The sequence below is a fragment of the Narcine bancroftii genome, chromosome 5 (assembly GCF_036971445.1).
Source record: "Narcine bancroftii isolate sNarBan1 chromosome 5, sNarBan1.hap1, whole genome shotgun sequence".
Taxonomy (NCBI): domain Eukaryota; kingdom Metazoa; phylum Chordata; class Chondrichthyes; order Torpediniformes; family Narcinidae; genus Narcine; species Narcine bancroftii.
Window position 1 is genome coordinate 241,251,322 of NC_091473.1, and position 15,661 is coordinate 241,266,982.

The 15,661-nt window shown below is 37.8% G+C and overlaps 1 protein-coding gene across 1 annotated transcript in view; it reads left to right on the top strand.

Moving 5' to 3' along the window:
* Nucleotides 1-9,468, top strand: part of LOC138765095 (SRSF protein kinase 1-like) — a 50,602-nt gene extending 41,134 nt beyond the window's left edge. Inside the window, exons 12-16 of the mRNA XM_069941810.1 lie at nt 60-160; nt 308-415; nt 4,665-4,734; nt 6,693-6,785; nt 9,192-9,468. Of these exons, the coding sequence (XP_069797911.1) occupies nt 60-160; nt 308-415; nt 4,665-4,734; nt 6,693-6,785; nt 9,192-9,376 (557 nt within the window). The 3' untranslated portion in view covers nt 9,377-9,468. The remainder of the gene's footprint in view (nt 1-59; nt 161-307; nt 416-4,664; nt 4,735-6,692; nt 6,786-9,191) is intronic.
* Nucleotides 9,469-15,661: the final 6,193 nt, after the last annotated feature.

Here is a 15,661-nt window from a genome sequence, read left to right on the forward strand (position 1 = left end):
GAGTCAATTTTGTGCTTCCTATTTGTTTCAGAATTTGTAAATGAGTGTTTCTTTCACAGCAAAATCTGATGCTGCTAGCTTCCTTACCAATCCCCTCGACCCTATGAATGCAGATGGCATCCAAGTTAAGATTGCCGATCTGGGAAATGCTTGTTGGGTTGTAAGTGTATAATTTCTAAACTTCTGAATTTTATGTTTAGTGGCATGTTTTTTAAATCCTTGTAACGATTTTCAGTGGGCAATTTTGTGGAATATAATTTTAAGAAAACAGATCATTAATGGTAAATTTTAATTTTCCTTTTGGTAGCATAAACATTTTACAGAAGACATACAAACTAGACAGTATCGATCATTGGAGGTTCTAATTGGTGCTGGATATGGAACACCCGCAGACATTTGGAGCACTGCCTGCATGGTATGAAAGATCAGGTCTAGTTTTCTTTAAAAATAATGAGCATTCCTTTTTACCATATTTGTTAATTCTCCCCAACGTGTTCACTGTGGATTTGTAAAGAGCATTAACCATATAACCACTTACAGCACAGAACAGGCCAGTTCGGCCCTACTAGTCCATGCCATAGCAAATCCCCACCCTCCTAGTCCCACTGACCAGCACCCGGTCCATACCCCTCTAGTCCCCTCCTATCCAGTCTTTCCTTAAATGTAACCAATGATCCCGCCTCGACCACGTTTGCCGGAAGCTCATTCCACATCCCCACCACCCTCTGCGTAAAGAAATTTCCCCTCACGTTCCCCTTATAATTTTCCCCCTTCAATCTTAAACCATGCCCTCTAGTTTGAATCTCCCCCACTCTTAATCGAAAAAGCCTACCCACATTGACTCTGTCTGTCCCTTTTAAAATCTTACTAGTGCATTATTACCGACTTTCAAAAATTAGTAAACTTTTTGGAATCAGTTTTGTTTAGTCTTCATTTAAATAAATCTATCGGGGGAAAAAAAATCTTTTTAAAGTTTTTTTTTAAACTTTATTTAAGATTTTATAACATGAATAACATATAGGATTACATTAAAAAAAATTAATAATAAAATTACAATACAATATCAGTAATCTAAACTATACCCTTCCCAATAATTATTACACATTAATAACCCAACTCAAATTAGTCCAACCCCCCCTTTCCCCCCCCAAAATAAGGAGTGAAGAATTAATAAAGTTAATAATATGTGAGAAAAAAACCCACTTACAAAAAACCAAAAACATAACCGATTTAAAATACTAACAAAAAGAAAAGTAATTAATACTAAGATATCAGACTTAAAAAAACATATTTAAATCAAACTTAAATGCAAATATTTAACAAACGGAGTTAAGATGAAACATATATTTAACTCAAACTTAATATAAAAAATTAGTAACATCTATCAAAATTTCTTCAACAATAATCAATTCTTAAAAAAATTGTAGCATGAAAAAAAAGATGATAAAAAAACTTTATAGAGATAAACCTTCTTTTTAAAGTTATTTTTAAAATAATTCATGATGGCTACCTGAGCCACGTGCTGGTTAAGTTAGAAATAGGATAATGCAGCTTCATGTAGCTAAAGACATGGTGTAGGAAGAAGGGCTTCAGATTTCTAGATCATTGGGCTCTCTTGCAGGGAAGGTGGGGCCTGTTCCGATGGCGGTTTGCATCTCAACTGGAGGGGGACGCATATCCTTGTGGGCAGGTTTGCTTGTGCTGCTCCGTTGAGTTTAAGCTAGATTTGCAGGGGAACCTGAGCGCCAGAACAGGTGGAGGAGGGAAAAATTGTTAAAATTGCTTGCACGGTTAATAGAAGACAACAGGTTGAACGTGGTGGAAATATTCTCAGGTGCATTTTTTTTCAATGTAAGGAGTATAGTAGGAAAGGCGGACCATCTTAGAGCTTGGATCGGCATGTGGAATTTTGACATTGTGGCCATTAGTGAAACTTGGTTGCAGGAGGGGCATGGCTGGCAACTCTGCTCCTTATATCTGTTGTTTTAGATATGATAGGATTGGGGGGGGTGGATTTAAAGGGGGAAGAGTGGCATTACTAGTCGGGGAAAATATCGCAGCGTTCCTCAGGCAGGACAGACCAGAGGGTTTGTTTACTGAGGCTATACAGGTGGAGCTGAGGAACGGGAAAGGTATGACAATACTCATGGGGTTATAGGTTCCATTATTGTCACGTAATACTATATTTAGAATGTAACATACATGAAATTCTTTAACTACCAAAGGAAGACAGTCGCCACTTTGTCAAGCCCCCTCGCAGAAATGAGGCCCCAGCAAGGAACGAGCTCGCAACCCCTGGTTTGCCAGTCCAGTGCTCTAACTGCTTAGCTATCGGGTTGCATAAATAGACCACCAAACAATGTCAATTGGAGGAGCAAATTTGTAAAAAGATAGCAGACAGCTGCAGGAAACATAGTTGTGATAGTAGGAGATATTAATTTTCCACAAATTGACTGGGACTCCCATACTGTAAAATGGCTGGATGGTTTGGAATTTGTCAGATGTGTTCAGGAAAATTTTCTAAATCAATATATAGAGGTAGCAGTTAGAGAGGGTGCAAAACTGTATCTCTTATTAGGGAACGAGACAGGACAGGTGTCAGGGAATATTTTGGGTCCAGTGATCATAATATCATTAGTTTCAAGTTAATTCTGGAGGAGGCTAGGTCTGAGATTCTAAATTGGAGAAAGACCAATTTTGAGGAAATGAGCAAGGATCTAGATTATGTGGATTGGGATACGTTGGTTTCTGGCAAAGATGTGCAAGTTAAGTGGAGGACCTTCAAAGGTGAAATTTTGAGAGTATGGAGTCTATGTTTCTGTCAGGATCAAGGGCAAGGTTAGAAAGTATAAGGAACCTTGGTTTTCCAAAGGATATTGGGAATCTGGTTCAGAAGAAGAGCGGTGCATAACAGGTTTAGGCTGCATGGAGAAAATGAAGAATTTCAGGAGTTAAAAAAAAAGTTAAGGCTTTGGAAGACAATGTGAAGGAAAATCTATGGGTTTCTGGGTGTATATTAAGAGCAAAAGGATAGTAAGGGACAAAATTGGTCCCCTTGTGGATCAGAGAGGTCGGTTTTGAATGGAGCCAAAAGAAATGGGGGAGATCTTGAATGTTTTTCCTCAGTATTCACACAGAAAATGGGCAGAGAATTATGAGAAGTAAGGAAAACAAGCAATGATGTCCTGGAACCTGTACAGATTAAAGAGGAGGAAGTGCTATGGTGTCTCTGGCAGAAATATTTAAAATGTCCTTAGCCACGGGTGTGGTGCCAGAGGATTGGAGGGTAGCTCACGTTGTTCCATTGTTTAAAGAAGGCTCCAAAGGTTATCCTGGAAATTATAGTTAGTAGTAGATAAATTATTGGAAGGTGTTCTAAGAGATCAGATATACAATTATTTTGATAGCCAGGGACTGATTAGGGATTTTCAACATGGTTTTGTGTGGTAGACCATGTTTAACCAATCTTGTAGAGTTTTTCGAAGAGGTTACCAGGAAAGTTGATGAAGGAAAGGCTGTGGATGTTGTCTACATGAACTTTAGTAAGGGCTTTGACAAGGTCCCTCATTGGAGGTTAGTCAGGAAGGCTCAAACACTAGGTACTCCTGGTGAAGTAATGAAATGAATTTAAAAAATGGCTGGTCAGGAGAAGCCAGAGAGTAGTGGTGGATGGTTGCCTCAGGATCAGTGCGAGGACTGTTGTTTGTCCTCTATATCAATGATCTGGAGGATGATGTGCTAAATTGGATTAGTAAATTTGCAGGTGACACTAAGATTGGAGGTGTTGTGGACAAGTAAAGATTTTCAAAGCTTGCAGAGGGATCTGGACCAGCTGGTAAAGTGGGCTGAGAAAATGGCAGATGGAATTCAATGCATACAAGTGTGAGGTGTTGCATTTTGGAAGGACAAACCAAGAAAGGACATGGTAAATGGTAGGGCACTGAGGAGGGAGGTAGAAAGAGAATCGAGGAATACAGATGCGTAATTCCCTGAAAGTGGTGTCACCGGTGGATATGTTTGTAAAGAAAGCTTTTGGCATATTGGCCTTCATAAATCTAAGTGCTGAGTAGTGGAGTTGGGATGTTATTTTTAAAGTTGTATGAGACATTGGTGAGGCCAAATTTGGAGTATTGTGTGCAGTTTTGGTCACCCAACTACAGGAACAATTTCAATAAGATAGAGAATGCAGAGAAGATTTACTAGGATGTCGCCCGGACTTCAGGGACTAAGTTGCAGTGAAAGGCTTGAACTTTATTCCCTGGAGCGTAGAAGAATTAGGGGTGATTTAATGGATGTTTTTAAAAATTGAGGCGATAGACAGAATAAATGTTGATCGGCTTTTTCCATTGAAGGTGGGTGAGATTCAAACAAGGGGACATGGGTTAAGGGTGAAAGGGGAAAAGTTTAGGGTGAACTTCTTCACTCAGCTGTGAGTGTGTAGAATGAGTTTCCAGCTGAAGTGGTAGATGTGGGCTCGATTTTAACATTTAAGGGAAATTGGGACATGTATATGGATGGGAGAGGCATGGAGGACAATGGGACTAGACAAAAAAATGTGGTTCGACACAGACTAGGGGGGTTCAGTTGGCCTGTTTGTGTGGTAATTGTTCTATGGTTCTAAGTTATTTTCTGTACTCTCTTGAGTAAATGCTCTTTTTGTTTAGGCATTTGAACTTGCGACTGGGGATTACTTGTTTGAGCCTCATTCTGGTGAAGATTATTCCAGAGACGAAGGTGATTTTTCATTCAATATTTTCAAAGGCTGTACCATTTTAATTTATTTTAATTGAATTTTTTTTTTGGCACTTGTAATCTGATGTATGATTCTTCTGGTTAAGCCTGCAATATAATTTGAAATATGATTATCATGGAAATTTGTGATTTCAACAAAATTGCTTAAATGCCATTTCTTCAATGCTAGCTTCTCACTGATGCCCAAATGGAGGAATAATTATTTCCCTGTTCACTCTGCATAATCTGCATTTGAACAACTTGGAACTTCCCTTTTCCAATGAAAACAGTTTGGATGCCCAATTGCTTCTATTATCTTAAATCTGGAGGAAACCACAAAATCAGAGTCTGCAGATGCTGTGATTGTAGTAAAAATACATTGCCTGGAAAAACTTGACAGGTTGCACAGCATGCTTTATATGGTAAAGATAAAGATATATACTTGATGAATCGGGCCTTAGCCCTTCGAGGTATGATCAGTGTTGGCAGGCACCTGAATAAAATGGTAGGGGAGGAACAGGTCAACAGGCATGAGGACATGGGTGGCCATAAGAGGGAGGGTTGTTGGGGTGAACCGGGATGGGAGGAAGTGGGGGGGGGGTGGTCCTCTTGTTAAGTCATTCTCAATGGGGACCCTACAGGCCATCCTAAAGCTTGTTTTCTTTTCACCTATAGAGATAATAGCTGAAAAAAATTAAGTATGGTTGATTTAGATAATTGATGTAAATGGAAAAAAGCAGTGGATCAAACATTGATCCCTGAGGCACACCACTAGCCTCCAGTGCAAGAGGCAATCATCCACTACCACTCTCTGACTTCTCCCATAAAGCCAATGTCAAATCCAGTTTACCACCTCACCATGAATATTGAGTGACTGAACCTTCCTGATGAACCTCCAATATGGGACCTGTCAAAGGCCCTGAAGTCCACATAGACAACATCCATAGCCTTCATGAACTTTCTTGATAACCTCAGAAAACAAAGATATATTAAAATGACTTGCCATGCACAAATCTATGTTGACCATCCCTAATCAGTCCCTGACTATCCAAACACTTGTTTATCCAATCTCGCCAGCCTTTTAATTTCCTGTTATTTTTGAAGTGTTTTGTTTAAACAACTGAACAACATGTGCTCCAATCCTCCAGCATTTTAAATACACAAGGTTCTGTTTTCCTGGGAATATATTTAAGATTCATATTCATGTGGTTCAGTTCAAAACAAATTTAAGAGTTTTAATGTCTAAGGTGAGTTATAGACTAGAAAATGATATTTCTCTTTGCAGTCATGTTTGTGGACTAAAATTGAGCCACAAAGATAGCAGGCAGGTCCAAAAAGTACTTTAGAAGGCATTTTAGCCTTTATTGCAATGTGCTTGGTAATTGAAAATGGAGAGGTTTTGTATTTGTGGGGGGTGTTTGTGAAGCCTCACCTGGAGTTCTTTAAAAGATGGTAACAGTGGAGGCAGTATCAAGGAGATTCACTAAACGAATTCCTGGGATGGGAGGGCTGTCGTTCCAGGAGAGATCAAATAGTTTGGGCCTGCATTCTTGTGGTTGAGAAGAATGAGGGATGAACTTGGTCAGACATTCAAGATACTAAATGAGCTTGAAAGAGGAGATGCTGTGGTGTTTTCACCAGTGAGGGAGCCCTGAATAAGGGGGCATAACTACAAGATGAGGACTGGTCATTCAAAACTGAGATGTGTCGAAATTCTCAAGCTTGGTCAATCAAAATATTTAAAGTGGAGATTGGATAAGTTGAGGAATACAGGGATATGGAGAAAAGGCACAGAAGAAGAGTTGAGAGGAGCATAGATCAACCATAATTGTATTAAATGTCAAGGCAGGCTTGAAGATCCTGTTGACCTGTTACTCATGTTTTTGCTGGTTTGTGGCAAAATGGATGTGTGCTTTATTAATAAAACTGTCTTGTCTCTTTGTAAATATTCTTGCACACAGATCACATTGCTTTGATTATTGAACTACTGGGAAAAATGCCTCGAAAGCTTATTCTTGCTGGGAAATATTCCAAGGAATTTTTCACCAAAAAAGGTAAGAGTGAATAATGAGATTGCAATATTTTAAGCATGTAAATGTCGAAGTTAGGCTTTTTACAAAAATGGAGTAAACTGTAAAGATACTTTAACAAGATAATAGAAAATGGGCTTCACCTTGCAGAGTCATTTCCACCGAGATTATAAATTGCAAGAATTTTATAGAACTTGTTTTTGTATGAAATGTTCCTCATGGTAAAGATGACTTACTCTTTTCATATAACTCCTGCAAAAATGGGGAACTGGTTTTAAATAATGACAAAGTAATGGAAGTACTCAGCACAACAGGGAGCATTTGTGGAGAAGAGTTATCTTTTCAGAACAATTAGTAAAAATTTATTGGGCTAAATAAGAACTTAATTGACCAAAAGAAGAAGGGAGATCTTGGAGGTTTTTTGTGCTGAAGCTGTAAGAGCCACTGAAAAATTTTTTAATGATGCACTTGATTTTTGCCTCTTATTTTGTGTACTCCCCTTCAGACTCCAAATGGGGGAAAAAAAACCCATCCTCTCCTTGTATCTAAAAGATTCTGCCCAGTAACATCCTGGATAATCTCTGCACCCTTCAGTGCAATCCTGACCTGAAAACATGATTCGAAATCTCTTCTATTCTTAACCTAGTTCATCCACCTGTAACATTCCACTCTTCCTTCCTCTTTATTGTGGTTTAAACGGATTCTCTGCTTCATATACACGTAGTGGAAAATTTGATGTTCCATCCACATTGAAAACCTAAGTTGGTCCAGAATTTCCCATTGTAATATTAATAACAATCTTGTATATGACTTTGGTTTTCGACATCCTGCAAATGCAAATATTTCATTTACTTTTTCAAATGTTCATAATCACATCAATCAGGTCATAATTCAGACTCTTTATTTTTCTAGAATGGTATGATCTTATTGTCAAATTTACAAATGTTGTTTAAGGATATTTTGAAACTCTAAATAATACAATTTTAGGGCCATTTCATGGAGCTAACAGATGCTTTTAAACAGGTGCAAAGTTCAGCATTTTGGAACAAAGTTTGCAAGTATTGAGTGAGCTTTGAATTAACTAATGGTTGTTCTTACCTTATTTGAAATGAAAGCAGCAATCATAGCAAGTTACTGATAACATATCATTCAGGGAAAGGAATATGAACTATGCTTTGAGCTACAATGACTTTTACGTAGAACGTAGCATTCAGTTCAGAAATCCTGGTGGTTTGTCATCTGTTTTTGCTGATCTGGATTGAGTCATGGTATTGAGCTTCCTTAGATATGAAGTTTGATGGAAGATTATGAATCTGTAAAATGTCTTTTAAATGCTTTTGGGTATTAATAGTAGTAGCATCAAAGCAAGATATGCTGGTTCAGCACTTCAAATTCCTGTGGCTGTTGGACTATTGGATTTTTATTCTGCAAGGGTAATGCTTGGGTACGGAGCATGGCAGATGGCTAAAACTAATGTGGCTTAATGGAGGAGTGAGCAAATATTAACATTTAATGCATGAAAGAGGCTTCTGTGAAGAAATGAGACTGGAAAATGGTTATTTAAATTATAGAACTCTTGCAAAGGTATATAGACTCGCAATGAGTACGTTTTGGTTAGTTACACTAATCAATGTAAGCTGCACATCAAGATGGAGCAATGGAGAGGGAGGGTGGGAGGGGAGGAGGGAGGGGCGGAGAAAACGACACTATATGTTCAAGAGGGAAAATGTATGTATCTTGATCAATGTGGTTTATAGTGTGAAAAATAAAAATTAAAAAAAAAAAGATGGAGCAATGGAGAGGAAATTGAAAATCAATTCTGCCTTGCAGGCAAGTAGATTGTTGAATAGACTTGAGTGAAATTAGTATTCCTCATCTTGACTCAGGAAAGGTTATTTTCCATGCAGATGACACAATGCTTCCATCTCCAATGACAGGAAGTATTTTGCCTTGTCTCTGTTACATGTCCCAAGCAAGGGAAGCATTGGAGAATTGGTAAATAGATGCCTGGTTGTTCAAGAAAGCTTTATAAAAAAAAAAAAACAAAAAAAAACACGTGCAAAATCTGAAATAAAAGTAGAAAATGATTGAAACATTCGTCTGGTCCTGCAGCATCCATGGGGGAAAAAAAATGCACTGTTTCAGGTGGAAAAGCTTTTGTCAAAACTGGTAAAGAAAAAATAAGAGGTAGTTGCAAAGAATGGATTGGACGAAGTGAATAATTTTCAGGCCAAGGTTGTCAAAGATGAGTTGTCGAGGTCATCTGATCGAATGCAATATAATGAGCAGTCAGAGAGTAATATCACAAAGTTGCCCAAAGCAGACCTGCCAGTCATGCCCAGCGGGCCAGGGTGTTCTAAAAGAAAGGAGGTAGTTTAGTGGATGTTTCTGTAAAATAAAAGTGCTAACCATGGTGTGTTATCCCTTTAGGCGAACTAAGGCACATCACAAAACTGAAACCCTGGGGACTTTTTGAAGTGCTGGTGGAAAAATACGAGTGGCCACAAGAGGAAGCTTCCACATTTACCGAATTCCTGTTGCCAATGCTAGAACTGATGCCAGAGAAGCGAGCCACGGCAGCAGAATGCATCAGACATCCTTGGCTTCACTCATAGCAACCAAATTAATTGCTATATATTTTCTTTCTCAGTATAGCGCCTGGTTTAATGTCTTAAACTGGTACAAATACAGACTCCCTTGATCTTTAGGCATATATTATACATTCAATTGGAAAATATACGTACTGGAAAGGGGGTGATGCCAGGGTCGGATTACCAAATTTGCAGAGCCCCAGCTACCGTTTGTTGCTAATGGAAGATCATTTAGTCAACATTCAACAATTGTACTGTTCACATTTATGGTATAAAATTAGTCTAAAGTTTAAAGTGATTTTTTTTTTGCGGAGATTATAAAATCTTCTTTGGCAGTGGGGAAGAAAAGACTAGATGAGATCTTGTACTCGTACCAAAGAGTTAGCTGGCTATATTTTGCCCAATAGTATGTACCCCATCTAATTGGAGAGTCCAGTATCAAGTCAATTAATTGCTTTTTGCTTTGGAATGACTATTGGCCAGTCTACATGGTTTTAAATTAGCCTTCTTAAGACCTAGGCTCTGCACTTGGTGTTTTGACCATGTGTCCTTTAGGTAGGTTGATAGCTAAATGCTAAAATAATCCATTGTTTAAAATGTGTTCATTTACCAGCTTACCAACTGCCATTCCTGGAACAGCACTTTGGAACTGACAGAATGCATTTTTCTAAAGTACTTATCAGTACAGTACGTGTCTGATTATCTGAAATGCTTGGGACTGGACCTATCTCGGTTTTTCTTCTTAAAATATTTTTATTGACTTTAATAAAGAGCTAATACAAACAAAAAGGGTTCAATTCAATAAGATAGTGAGGACAGTTTTATAAATCTCAGAATGTCACTATCAGTTGTACCCATAATTCATATTCTAAATCGTATAGACCTTTTAGAAAAATAAACAAATAATACAAAAAAGAGAAGAAAATATTCGAGGAGAAAAACTCAAACCCCTGACCAATGACATTCCTCGATGCTATACATGACTGGTATTAAAAGAAAAATGAAAAAGGGGTTTTAAAAAAAAAAGTAAGGAACATGGAAAAGATGCAAGTCAGTCAATTTAATTACATTGGAGTAAAATTATAGAGTGAGATGGTCATAAATAACTTCTTCTGGAATCATATCTGAATTATTAATTGAATAACAAATCCTGTCCATATTCAAACAGGATATGATGTCACGCAACCCCTGATCATGAGTAGGTAGAGGAGCATTCTTCCATTTAAGTAAAATCGCACGCCTCACCAAAAGAGAATGCTGTGACTCTGAACCAGAGATACAGAAGGATCATTCCCTCCCTTTTTGCCAAAGAGGACCACCAAAGGATTTGGAATTAAATCTATACTGAAAATTTTTGATAAGAGTTTGGGAAAACTCTCCAGTATTTTTCTAGACCAGGGCAAGTCCAGAACAAATGAATTCATGACCCTTCTCCACTCTTACACCTGTCACTCCAGGAATCCATATTGGAATAAAAGCGAGAAAATTTAATCTTAGATAATGCACTCTATGTACCACTTTGAATTATAATAGACTATATCGAGCACGTAATTAGGAGCTATTTCACCAACTTAAGAATTGTGTCCCAATCCGATTATAGTCAAATTTTAAATCCTGTTCCTAAGCATTTTTGATTTTTAACTACCGCAGTCTGATTTGAACATAGCCTATCTTGGTTAAGGAGATATTTTGGTATTTTCTCTAAAGCAGCCTAGTTGCATCAAGAGGCTACTTGTATTGGCTGTCACTGAACCCCGATAACCTCCCCATCGCCGTCGCTAATCCTGCATGGGAGCCGGATCTGGGCCTCACCTGTAAGTGGGAGGAGATTGCACAGGGATGATCCTCCAACAGAATTTCAAAAACCCTGCTGAAAGGATATTTGACAGAGGGAGGGGCTCAGGTGGGCAGGGAAAGGGTGGGGCTCAGGCGGGCGGGGAAAGGGTGGGGCTTGAGCTGGTAAGCAGGGAGCAAGTGTGGCATTCAGTTCAAATTCTGAGAATGCCACACTTGCTCCCTGCTTACCTGCTCGAGCCTCTTTGGCACAAAGGGAGGGAATGATCCTTCTGTATCTCTAGTTCAGAGTCACAGCATTCTCATTTACTTAAATGGAAGAATGCTGCTCCACCCACTCATAATCAGGTGACATCATATCCTGTTTGAATATGGACAGGATTCGTTATTCAATTAATAATTCAGATATGATTCCAGAAGTTATTTATGACCATCTTACTCTATAATTTTACTCCAACGTAATTAAATTGACTGACTTGTATCTTTTCCATGTTCCTTTTTTTAAAAGCCTTTTTCATTTGTCTTTTAATACCAGTCATATATAGCATTTAGCAATAATTATTTATTTATAAATAAATAATCAGATATCCTTCAATTTGTAATTTATAGACAAATGTCTCCTTTGTAAAACTGATTCCCTACAGCCCCACTTGAGCACGGTGGGTAATTTTTTTTCAACTGTTTTCAAATTGTGACGTCATGTCTCACCTGAAAAAACTTTCAGATATTTGGAATTTCTGTTGATTGGTTTTCAGTTAATCTGAAACGTACTGTACTTGAAATTGGTTTTCAGTTAATCGGAAACATACTGTACTTGAAATAGGTTTTCAGTTAATCGGAAACGTACTGTATTTGAAATTGGTTTTTGGTTTTCAGTTAATCGGAAACGTATTGTATTTGAAATTGGTTTTCAGTTAATCGGAAACGTACTGTACTTGAAATCTCTGAAGTGTTGTTTGAAAAAACTAAGATTATGGTAGGAAATGGTTAATTTTTGTTTGTCCCTATTATGTTTATTTACTGCAGGTCTTAGAAATTTTAACTTTGTATTTAAATATTACAGTTTTCTAAAGAAGGCTCCCCATTTTGTGTTTTGTATATCAGTCCTGAAACTGTTTTTAAAATGACTTCATGGAAAAATCTAGGAATGCTATTGGGATTGATTGTTAATTGGCCGTGTTCTACTACATGGTTGTGTGGCTTGTTTGCCTAAAAAGACTACATTTCAAAATAATAAAAGAAACTTTTTGCATACAATGTGCATTAATATTGCAAATATTAATAATGCAAAGTTGAGAGTGAAGTTAATTTTTTGCCTGCTGCACACTTCCAATTAAAGATTTTTATATACAAAATACTTCAAGCATTTGGGCAGTAGTGAAAGATTGCACCATGTTTGTTGTGAGCTTCTGATCTATTTCAGTCTGAAGAGGTGCTAATTTGTTTCCAGTTGATAAGTATGCCATGGAACATCTCAATTCATCACATTTGTCCGAAGTAGCTGGCTAAACTAAAATGGTCTCGGTAATATTTGGCTAGGTTGTGTTTTCATATGTAGTAAAGTAACTCTAAATTATAGAATAAATGCTACTTTTCAGTGATTTTTTAAAAAAAAAACTGAGCATTGTTGCATACCGTTTTAATACCATTGAATTGAGACAAATGGTATATCAAGTCAGGCTGTATCAACTAATTCTGTTATTTGGAATGGCCCAACTATTTTGCTTTACAGATGATTATATCTACTGTCCCAGTATTTGTAAAGTGCAGTGAGTGATCTGATTCCTATCCTTTTCTTGAAATTGCACTTGATGTAATGCATCACAATTAACGATTTAAATTTAAAATGTGCATCAGTGGCATTTGGTAGCCTTCAAGGGAATTTCTTGCTTACAAAAGGATGACACATTTGTGCAAATTTTGAAATAAAGCAGATTAGATGCATCCAAGCTCTTTGTCTTTGGAAAAGTCATTGCATTAATAGTCAAGAATACGCTACCATAGATCCATCGAGATTTATCAGTGACTTGTTTTTATGGCCAAAGTCGCAAGTATAGCCATGCTGCTGGAGCTTCAGGCAAATGCTCTACATTTTGGATAATCCCCATCTATTAAAATTTCAAGATGCCTGGACAAGTGGCAAAATCGCAAATGTGTCAGTTGCCAGTTTTGATCATCATGTGTGACACTTAAAGTACAAACGCTTAGGCTTTTATTAACGTCTATTAAGATGGTAAGGGATTTTATTTATATATATATATATATATATATATATATATATATTTAAAAAAAACAGGTTTGCCCTGTCATGTTTGTCAATTATGAAATTAAATGGAAAGCAAGGATGTAGAAGTTTAGAACTGAAAGGATTGGGCTGATTGTTCAACCAAATTTCCCAGTATTTTTTTCAATAATGCATGAACTATCATTTGCAAGGAGTATAGATGGGAATTAAACTGGGTCATTTTTTTAATTACTAATTTTGTTAGCTTTTGTCAGGAATGATAGAAAAGAACTTAGGAAATGTAAGTTTTTTTTTTAACCAGATTTTTATCATTGTATTCCCTCAAGCTGCTTGCAGTGCAATCACCCATTGCTTTTATTTGTTCTTTAATTGCTATTGCACATCTGTCTCGGGTATTTGTATCCAAGTTTGTTATTCAAATTCTAAAATTTAATTCCTGACTCCAGGACTGACTTCCTGATCAATGCAGCTTAAAATAACATGGAGGAACTCAGCAGGTCCAAGCAGCATCAGTAGCAGAAAAGTAATGGCCAACATTTCAAGCCAAAACCCTTCAAAACATTGACCATTTTTTCCCCCCTTTCATTAATGCTGCTGATCCTGCTGAGTTCTTCCAGCAGATTGTTTCGCCTCAGATTCAAGCATCTGCAGTCTCCTGATAACTGCATAAATGTTTTTTTTTCAAACATTGTGCCACGGGTCGGGAGCAGTACGTCGAGCACAGTCGCGTTGATCACTGGTGCACCTCTAGCTCTGTGCTCAGCACGCTCCTGTTCACACTACTGACCTACGACTGCATCACCAGATCCAGGTCCAAGTGTGCTCAAGTTTGCAGATGACACCACTGTCATTTGCCCCATCAGCATAATGATGAGTTGGGCGACAGAGCGGAGGTGGAATATTTTGTGAAATTGTGCAAGAATAACACTGATTCTCAATGTGGACAAGACCAAGGAGATGGTCATGGACTTTCAAGAGAACCAGGAATGAACACCCTCCACTACACATTTATAACTCAGTTGTGGACAGAATCCACTTAACAAGTGACCTATCCTTGTCAAGAATGCGCAAGTCCTGAGATGACTGAAGTGGGCAAGGCTACTGACCACTACCATGTCACCTTCTATGGCAGCTCTGTCGAGAGTCTTGGCCAGCTGCATCACAGTGTGGTACGGTTGCTGTCAAGATGAGAATCAGAGGTCCATATATAGGACTGAAAAGAGAGTAGCAAAGAGGATCACTGGGTCTCCTCTCTTCCCCCACCCCACCAATCAACGTGATCTACTGGAATCGTCTGAAGATGGTGCGCAAAATTATTGTCATCCTGACCACCATACACACAGCATCCTTCGGTTACTCCCGTTGGGAAAGAAATTCACCACCAGGCTGAAAAACAGCTTCCCACAGGCAATGAGAATGCTGAACAACTAAATGATGTGCTTACACTAGACATCCAAGACTGCTTTTAAACAATATGTATTTATTTTTGTATATTTGTCCTGCATAGGTCTTTCTTGCTATATTATGTTATGTCTTGTTTATTTGCATGTTTTGCCCCAAGGACCAGAGAATGCTATTTCATCAGGTTGTATTTGTGATGTATATACGATTAGTGCTTTTGGCTTAAAATAGCAAAATTGTAGGGGTATGTGTGTGCAACAATCAAAATTATATTTTGAATGTGTCATCACTAATATCTTTTCCAACGCACAATACATATTCTGCTTCACACCTAGATTTAAACTTCTAATCTGGGGTGGCAGCTTAGTACAATATGTTGGGCATACCCATCAACTGAATATGCTGACCTCAAGGACCACAAGTGATGTCCGTGAACTTCATGTGTACTATTTAAAAGTATCTTGTTCTTGATGGTTTCACTAATTGTTCAAACATTATTTAACTTTGGGTTTCAGTTGAATGGAAATGTCACATAGAACTGCCACCAACTTTTAGTTCCTATTCCAATGCAAATGCCCTGATTTCCTGGCATTTCAGTTCTGCACCATTTACTTGCACAAGTGTAGATAGACTTCCTGAACTTTTCTACTGTCATCCCTGCTGAAAACTGCTCCAAAACCTCGGCTCAGGCCAGATGATTGATTTAGAAGTCAATTAATTTTAATCAATAGGAATTAACACAGAAAAGAGGAGGAATTTTGAGTTTTTTTTTAACTTTTTTGATATAATTTGTGTAGAGCTGGTTTTTAACATTTTCTTTCAGACCCAGCAATGAATTCTCCTTTGCCTACTGCAAGGAGTATTTGTAC